This window comes from Lygodium microphyllum, chromosome 4 (genome assembly GCF_053477565.2).
Source record: "Lygodium microphyllum isolate KBCC chromosome 4, Lygodium_microphyllum_v1.1.10, whole genome shotgun sequence".
Classification (NCBI taxonomy): Eukaryota; Viridiplantae; Streptophyta; class Polypodiopsida; order Schizaeales; family Lygodiaceae; genus Lygodium; species Lygodium microphyllum.
Window position 1 is genome coordinate 153,783,403 of NC_141138.1, and position 9,522 is coordinate 153,792,924.

The 9,522-nt window shown below is 41.9% G+C and overlaps 1 protein-coding gene across 1 annotated transcript; it reads left to right on the top strand.

Moving 5' to 3' along the window:
* Positions 1-294: 294 nt before the first annotated feature.
* Positions 295-7,695, top strand: LOC148037793 (uncharacterized). Its single transcript, XM_087677159.1, has 5 exons — positions 295-325; positions 483-1,039; positions 1,546-2,261; positions 4,235-4,382; positions 6,052-7,695. Exons 1-5 carry the CDS (start codon positions 295-297, stop codon positions 6,778-6,780), a joined length of 2,181 nt encoding a protein of 726 aa, XP_087533285.1. The 3' UTR covers positions 6,781-7,695.
* The last annotated feature ends 1,827 nt before the right edge of the window (positions 7,696-9,522 follow it).

Below are 9,522 nucleotides of genomic sequence, written 5' to 3' on the forward strand. Positions count from 1 at the left end.
AGTCTTCCAAAGGCTATGGGTTTTGTGAAGAAAGTTGTTGCTAGGTTCACGTCGTGTTAAGGCATAACAGTCTGTTCCTTTTGGAAGCCGTAAGTTTTACCTTGCTGGGAAAAAAAATACTCAATGTACGTCATACATTTACGCGATTAGAAAAGGATAATGCACGACTTGGAGGGCTCATCAACCACAAGGGACGTGTGGGAAAGGCCCCCTTAATGGCGGGCCCGTCGACCTCGGTCCAGTTTACCCGGTGGAAGGGGTAAATATTTGAAGAGAAGGCGGGACCGCGGCGAAATGGTTACGAGCCAAAGCTCCCGAGTCCCGTGTATGTATTGGAAGGTGGAGGGAGGGAGGGACGGGAGAGGAGGCCTCACGAACATGGGCGCGCGTGTATCGAAAACAAATTCTCGGCTTCGGATGGCTTTTGAGGGGAGGTGAATCGAGAGAGGGCCCGGCTGGAGAGAGATTGTGAAAATGATAAGCACATGTATGCCTCTCCACAGCTCACATCCTTACGGCCAGCAGAGCAGTAGGGCCCCTGGCGGTTGCCTGCTGCGGCCCCAATCACAACAACAACAACAACATTAACGACAGCAAGAAGAGCAACAGCAGCAGCAGCAACAGCAATTCCCCCCGCCCAGGCCCCTCTCTTCCTATCACCCCCAATTCTTCTTCCTCTTTTTCTTCCTCCCCCTCCTCTTACTCTCATCTTAACACCCACCCCTTCGATCTCCTCATTGCAGCCTCCTCCAATGCCATCATCCCTTTCCTCGCGGCCTTCCCTTTCGCCTGCCTCTCCCTCCCCTTCTCCACCATCCCCTCCATCTCTAGCTGCCCCCCTTGTTCCGCCGCTGCTGCTACCTCCTCCTCCTCTTCTAATTCCACCACCATGCTTGTCTGCTTGGCTTGCCCCAAGTCTGCCAACCCCCACCACCTCCCAACCCACGATGCCCAGGAGGATGATGACGATCTCCTCTCCAACAAGCACGCTTCCAGCTCTGGCTCCAGATCAGAACCCATAAAGTCCTTTACAACCCAGGTAGCGCTCTCCGCAGCTAAATTCTCGTCTTAGGAGAACATTTTGTCCCTACAAAATGATTTTGCATGTGGGTAGCTAATGTTTTGCAGGCTTTGGTTCTTGTAGTGCAGTCAACCTTTTCTGTTCTCCCAAATTGAGATTGATTGGTGCCTTCCAATGGATCAGTGACTTTTTAAAACTCTGCTTCAATTGTTAAAATATCGGTTTTTCCAAGGGTTTCAATGGATCACTGACTCTTTAAAATTTCTGCTTCAATCGTCAATCTCTCTGTTTTGTATGCATGTTCATGAAGGATTGACCTTTTGAAACTCTACCTCGATTGTCAAATCTTTTCTGTCTTCTCAATTTGGAAGGATCATGGATTGTTTTAAATGCTGCTCCAGCCATAAGTCAGTAGAATATGTCTGCATTCAAGCTTGAGCCTTGCAGGTATAGAAGAAAGGATCTATGATGGAAGCCTGCTCTGATTTTTTTTTTCTTGCTCTGGGGGTTTTGCATGATTGCAGCTCAAAGACATCGTATTGAAATTCTCAAGCGGAGCTTACAGGCATTGTAGGCCATGCACTGCTGCTCAAGGGAGCGATGCCCATGATCGCCGTAACAGCCATCGACAGGAAAATGATGAAGAGGAAGAAGAAAGAAGCTCTATACTTCGCAGCCTCACATCGGAACCATCATCCGAGGCGCAATCGCCGACAAACAAACAATTCGGGGCAAATTCTAGCAGCACAGCAGCAGGCAGATATGACCTACTTCCGGTGCAACACCGCAAGCACCATCGCCACCACCATCATCATCATCATAGTCGCCGCCATCACCAAGATTTATACGGGCCACGGTTGCGGCAGCATGACAACAATTCATCTGCAAGCACACCTGCAAGGCCTTCTTCCTCCTCTTCCTCTCTGAATGCTCACATTGAGCATCAGCTCAGGCTAATGCAGCAACAGCAACACCAAATGCAGGACACATCCTCGGCGTCTCCGTCGCGGAGGCCATCGAGTGGGCGGACATCGTGGGACCGTCACATGATGCAGGATGGATCCGGGAGGAGTTCAATGTGTCTTAACAATGGCAGCCGCAGCAACAGCAATGTCCAGAAGCTTCTAGCTGATGATGGGCAAGCCTCGGAAGAATGGGTTGCTCAGGTTGAGCCTGGGGTCATGATCACTTTAGTGGCGCTGCCTGATGGATCCAACCAGCTCAAGAGAATCAGATTCAGGTTAGGACTCAGCTCTCTCTCTCTCTCTCTCTCTCCAAGGCTCCATTTGATCTCTGTCTGTCTGTCTCTCTCCCCAGTGGTCCATCAGATCCTGTACTTTTACATTTTCATCTCTGATGGTTTGCAATGATGGTGCTGCACATGCGTACATGCCGATGGTAGAAGCCTTTTGTTAGACGCTTGCACTTTACTCTTGTTGTCAGGAAAGAGTAGCCTGCCCCTCTTCCATATTCTTCTTACTCTTTAAGCGATTGCACATCTGTCAGGATCCAGGAAAGTGAAACTGCTCCTGGGGCCCCCCCCCGTCCTCCAAGTGCAAATCTTGCTTTTGTGCCTCAAATTTTGTGAATGGAGATAGTGCGTTAGCTTTCCTTCTTTCGACGTGATACCTAGTAAAGTGTGAGAGCACCATTCCAGATTTCAACTCCGGGGCCAGGACATGCCAAAAGCAAAGTCACTGTCTCCTATTCACATGCGTGGTGGGGTGAACGAGGCAGTGTGCCCACTGCCTCCTCCTCCCTTTTCCTCCTCGCCTCATGGGGCATTAGCAGCCATAAGGCTTTTAGCCGCCCCCCCCCCCCCCCCCCCCCCCCCCCCAACTACATAGAAAAGTTAAAAGTTACTTCTCCTCCTTAAGATGAACTAAGTATGGTTGGGGCTTTCTAAAGTCCTAATAGTGGCACCCTTTTGAGAGTCCAACTATATGGTTAACTCGAGATCTATCTTTTGCTACAACAGTGAGGATGGAAATATGCGAGCTTACCATTTTCCCTTCACCAATCACTTTTCCCCTCTCTTGGACAAAGTTTTGCTTTCTCGTGTGGCCAGAGGCAACCCATGTGACTAGAAATGTTGTAGATCACTAATCATTGCCATCACTAGTGGGCTTCCTAGATCCCTACAACATATCTAGGTTCGTAGTGAGGTTCGATGTTTGCTTGCTTTAGTCAACTTATTTAAGCCACAAGAAGTTGTGCATACCTAGGGATCATATAGGGTTGCTCAGATCTCCATGATTGAGTACTTTGCGATACTTGAAAGTGGTGGGTCATTCTGACTAGCTTGTTGATAGTTCTAACATGGCATGCCCACCATGGAGCCATGCGATAACAACCTTTCCAATTGATACTTATGTCCTTCACAAAAATAACTCTCCATCAAAGGAACCATTAGAAAACTCAGTTTAGATAATACATTTTGCTTTAAACTAGCAATGTAAGAGTATTTAAGATCCCTTGGAAAACATCATATTTTCAAATAGAAACTTCAACATGATATGTGTTAGCTCTTAAAAATCCTTAAACTCCCACTACATAAGCAAAGAGCTTCTTGTTATGAAAGAGTATTTATTTTCAAGCTATTTATGTATGTTCTTATGCCTCATACCACGAGAAAACATGAAGCTTCCATTGGAGTGTGGTGATAAGGGATTCCATGGATCTTTATTGTTCATTAAAACACATTTGGCCTAGTCAATTGGGTTGTCATGTTGAATGTGTATCATAGCTATTACATGGTCATAGGCCTAATACTTTTGAAGTTGTATGTTGGTGGTCATTGCCACCTTAGTGTGCTCCCCCAACAATATTGATTGTAGACTTGAAACTACAAATCTAAAACAAGCATTATCGCGCGCGTGCGCACACACACACACACACACACATTCATACAGATGAGTGCCATGCATGTATGCACGCATGTGTGTGTATGTGTGTGTGAGTGTGGGTATGCGCACGTGTGTGTGTGTGTGTGCACATGCGTGCGCGTGTTGTGGTCCACAAACACATCTCATGTAGTTCATTGGCTTTCCACATTAAATGTGTCATAGCTTATGCTACATGTGAAACAAAGCATATGAAGCTTAAACATGTTTACTAGGCAATACAATTCTAATTGACAACATTTAATTTAATATCATGGATATGTAAGCCACTAACTTAAGCTACAATTATTTGGTGGTCTTGAATGTGCAGCCAAGAGTTATTCAACAAGTGGCAGGCACAATTGTGGTGGGCTGAAAACACAGACATGGTGTATGAGTTGTATAGTATAACTAAAAATGAGGCTCCTTGTGGATCTCCATCATCCTCTTGTAGCACCTCATCACGTCTTGAAGATGCGGTACGTTGTTTTTACTTATCAAAATATTTTGAAAGTTTGCATATCTTAAAAGGAAATTGGCATCTTTTCATATTTCAAGTATCACCTTGACTATTCCTCATATGTTGCATGGATGTAGTCCCCATCCACCCACAAATATTCCCACTCCAAGTGGTCGTAGAGATGTATGGTGTGTGGCAACTCGTAAATAGGATTTTAGTTTGATATGTCTAGTTACCTTTGTGTGCTTAATATAATACCAATCTTGCACATAATATGTTGATCCATCCATTCCACAATCATGTTAAGAAAAGGCTAGGTATGGATGAGGCTTTGCTAGTTTACAATATCATCTTGTATTCATACCATGCATTGATGTTGTGTAATGAGACCTTGCAAATATGACCATTTGAATGGTGCATTCAATCAAAGCTAGAAATTTGAATAGAGCACTTTGCATGTTAAGTGAGAAACATTGGTCTTATTGCCATTGAAAGGGGCTTGCTTGAGATCATGCATTTCTTAATTCAACTTGCTATGCTTTAGGTTGAATTGGTGGGCTCACATTGTATATCTACATAAATACTTTTTGTTGTTGTTAATATTTGTGTTTGGTGGAGAGGAATCTCAACATTTCCATGTTTTTATAAGATTGTCTTTAGAAGTGATACTTTTGAGATTCCTTGCTAGGCTACTTTTTGCTATATATCATTACAAGGAGATTCTCTAAAGTACATTTGTTTGAAAAGACATTTGGAAAAATGATTAAAATACAATTTCAAAAATATCCTCCAATGTTAAAAACGACAAAACTACTCATATTTGATCAAAATTTCCAATCGGGTTAAGTTCAGGACATGCCCCTTAAAATTTACCAAAATTCTTAATATATGCATCATAATTTTTACCCAAAGGTACTACATTTTGCAAGCTTTTGTAAGGATAGCTGAATAGTAAACATGGGATGATAGAATGGCAATTGTTTATGATATTATACACAAATATGAAACTAAAGCTTATGATTTATCGAGAATAATGCCAATATTCTTCCACTCATTCAATGGTAATGATTGTTTAAGATACTCAAAGGTAGGTCCTTGATATAGATACTAAAATAGACTAGGTGAATTTAGAAGTAGCTTGAAAAAAGGTCTACATATATGGCAATTCTTGAAATCTAAAGTGAGTATTTAGCAATTTCTTTCCTAAGCTTATGGTTTATGGAGACGAATGTTAGCATTCTTCAACTTATTCAATGATGATAATTGTTTAACTCTCAAAGGTAGGTTCTTGATATAGAATACTAAAATAGGCTAAGCAAACGTCAAAGTAGCTTTTTAAAAGAAGTATTTTACTAATTTTTGAAATTTGAGGGGCATTTAGAGAACTTACACAAACTATACTCGAGTATTTAGCAATTTCTTTTCTTTTACCTTTTGAATGGCATATGTTTCAAGAGAGACATTTTCTTTTCATTCTTTTGGTTCAGAATATTGCAAGGAGCTCATACAAAGCCCCAACCCTAACATGAAAAACTATGGGGTGTTGTTGGCAACTTTGTATAAGTGTACCAAAATTTGAAGGTTGTGATTCATGAGACGCAATGATCCTTAAGACAATGTGGACTGATAATCTTGAAGAATTGATGGTTGTCGTACGAGCACGTCTAAAAGGTTGATGGCTGTTGCAGCTAAGGAACACACCGGAGATGCTATCTCGAGCCAGTTCGGCATTGAATAGCCCAGTTCGCATATCGGACCACAACATTGGCATCTCCTTCCCCACCACCCTCACTCCAAGTGCCCTCCATGGGGGCCTCTTCTCGCCTTTGTCCTCCTCTCACCTTATAGATCATCATTTGGACCATCCTAACTACCATAGCAAAGTCCATGGTGATGATGATGAGCATCATCATGACCAATCTAATACAAAGCTAGACAATGCTTCTCTGACAGTCTCGCAAGACTTCACCACAATTGCTCCTTTTACATTCCCGGAAGCCACCTCGCCATCATCGTCATTGCATCACCATGATCTTATTGTGGAGCCCTCTTTGTGTAGGAAAGACCCCTCCTCTTGTGATGATATCATGGAACAACAACAACATCATCATCATCATACTTCCTCTTCATACATGAACGACCGAGACCCCTCTTGCGATGACACTATGAATGCGCTTCCGCAAGAACTCATGAGCGCCACGATAACTACCACAATTGCTTCTCTGCATGATGAATTCAGCCCCAACCCATCCAAGACATGCGAGCTAATGGAAGGGCGAGAAGAAAGTGCACACGAGGAAGAAGAGCGAGGAGAAGGAGAAGAAGAGAAGGAGGCCCGGGCCAGTGCTTGCAGCGGTGCTGCGGGGGGCGTGCGCGAGCTCAAGAGAGTGAGGCTCATCAAACAGCCACCCAACTGAGATACACGTGTCACGTATGTCTGTGATGCGCCCCAAGCCCTCTTCACCCCCAACGTCACTTGTCGAAAGAGGTGCAGTGCAGCAAGGCGTCAATATTGATCACTGCCAGTGACTTCTAAATTGGACTAATTACTACGCTACTACTCCTACACTATTGCTTTGACACCGCTAATTCCTTCCTTGTGCTGTTGATTGTTCAGAGGATTGGATGATAGATCTTCTTCACCTCTAAACGGACGACATACCGTTCCTGCCACAAAATACATCCACGCTGAAGCGACATTTGCTAAAAATTCTTTTAAAATCATGCACGTAACGATTGGTGTCACATCCCTAAAATGTTTTGATTAAATAAGCTCAGGCCTAAACATCTTATAATTATGGTCCACCAACCTCTGTAGTGGGTGGAATTGACGAAAACTTGAGATAATTCGCACATATGAAAACGTGCGTACAATACTAAAAGCGTGTAATTCTAGCTAATGATACGTTGTAAATTTTATCAAGAATTGAATAGTGAAAATTCTGCTCGGCTTAATGTGATTGCTAAAATTAGAAGAGCAGGATCATATAAAAAGCACAAATACCCTTTCTCATAAACTAATTAAATATTTTTTGAGAAGGACTAATTGGTTACTGCCTTGCGTTTGTAATTTGTTTATAGGGTATATCTAGAAACCAATGTAAACTCTTGCTTATGCTTAGATGATACGTAGGATTGAGCAATTAGCATTCCCTCAAGGGCAGTTTCCTGAGGCTCAAATTGAGCCAATATTGTTCCACCTATGGCAACATGTAATTAGGGGGGCTTTGGTCAAGAAAGGGTAATGGTGTAGTTGGTCTAATGATGGAGAAGAAATTTGTGTGACTATGATGTGGTGAGTATTGGGAGCTCAAAAATTGTGGGCTAGTTATCGCTTTGAAGAAGAGAGTAGATTTTGTATCTGGCTCTATGAGTAGGAATCCAATGTAAAATTTATTAATTAATAATACAAATATTTTGAAAGGATTGTCTTTGTTGCTTTCGTGTTGTACTTAAAGAATATGTAAACGAATCTGGTGATAAGGAATAATTAAGAAAGATACTTTGTAAATGTCAAGTAACATATTAGCATGTTATGTTTAGAAAATTAAAGGAAAATCGTGTTCAAATGGAAAGCAGGCGATTGTCTTTCCTAGATGAAAAACGATCGATGGTTGGATGGACGTGATAAGTCAAGTGCTTTTCTCATATGGAAATTTTAGGGCAAGAGTCGAACACTAACTTTTCTTAGGATTTCAATCTTAGATCATAGTCACAAACCATTTTAGGGAAATGAAGATGAGATTTTGCCTTATGGACAGAGGGGTAGAGTTCAACTCCTCTTCATCTCTCAATCACTATGAACCAAGTGCAGTGATTGAGTCACTCTCAGTGTTGATGGATTACAATGTGATCACCTCGATTGAGCTCTAGAATACTATTAGAGACTATTAGGTCTTTAGAAACCTTCAAGTTGAACCCTTCGGTCAAGGCCAAGCACTTCTTATGTGAGGTAGACACATGGTCACCTAGTCACAAACCAAAGTTCGATTATTTCTATGGAGTGTGGATGGCAACTGAAATAGACCTTGGACGACTACCAAGTGTTACCTTTCAAAATTAAGCGGCAAGTGCGTTACACACACCCCAGGAGTCCACCTTATAAAACATGTAAGATACCACGTGAGTTCAAAAGAAATAGTATTATATTTAGTATAATTTATAGGGTTATATTTATAAAAGGGATTTTTTAATTACAATTTGAAAAAAATTTGTAAGTTTAGTAAAGTAAAAGGAGTCACACACAAACACACACACACACACACACACACACACACTCTCTCTCTCTCTCTCTATATATATATATATATATATATATATATATATATATATGTATGTGAGAAGCTAAGTTCATCATCAACCATCACTAAACTTATGGTCAAGTGTCAGCCTCTCTCTCTCTTTGTCATTTTTCTTTGAGCCTTCCATTTCTCCCAACACATCCATTTAGCAATCCTTTGAGTCAATCCCTTCCCTCTCTCTCTCTCTCTCTCTCTCTCTCTATCCTTGATGTAGTTGTAGCCACACATACCTATCGTCCACATTTCTACTATGTGTGTGTGTGTGTGAGAAGGTCACCACTTCTTTCTCTAAAGGTTAAAGCTTAGATAATTTACAATCAAGTAGGAGACATAGCTTCTCTCTCCGAAGGTCAAAGCTTAGCCAATGTGCAATCAATCAAGAGGCTCCAGGAGTAGCTTCTTCATTTTTCAATCATCTAGTATTAGCTAGGCTCCTCTCTTTCTTTCTTTCCCATCCACATATCCTCCACTTTCATGTAAGGGCTTAGTTACATGGATAGACATAATTGTTTTCAATATCTCTCATTAGCTCCCCCTAGAATGCATGGGTAGCACCTAGGGGTAAATGTGAGTCTAAGCTCTTACCCTAATAGTGAGATGAACATAAAAGACTTTCTCAATGGTCTCTGCATCACCACCCAAGACAAATAGAGAGATAAGCTAATGAAAGGAGTTATTGCACTCAATGAGCTTAGCATCCATACCATTGGATAGATCCTTATTTATTCAAGCATTTTGAAACATGAAGCACATGGCTATCCCTCACCTAGTCTAGTCACGAATCTAAACGACTTGATACAAACTAGGGAACACACATACCAATACTCACCACATTCTAGTCCTCTGCATTGATAATCC

Coding starts and splice junctions, on each gene's coding strand:
- LOC148037793 (XM_087677159.1), top strand. CDS start 295: ATGGTTACGAGCCAAAGCTCCCGAGTCCCGT. Junction 1,040..1,545: donor TAAAGTCCTTTACAACCCAG/GTAGCGCTCTCC, acceptor GCATGATTGCAG/CTCAAAGACATCGTATTGAA. Junction 4,383..6,051: donor CATCACGTCTTGAAGATGCG/GTACGTTGTTTT, acceptor TGGCTGTTGCAG/CTAAGGAACACACCGGAGAT.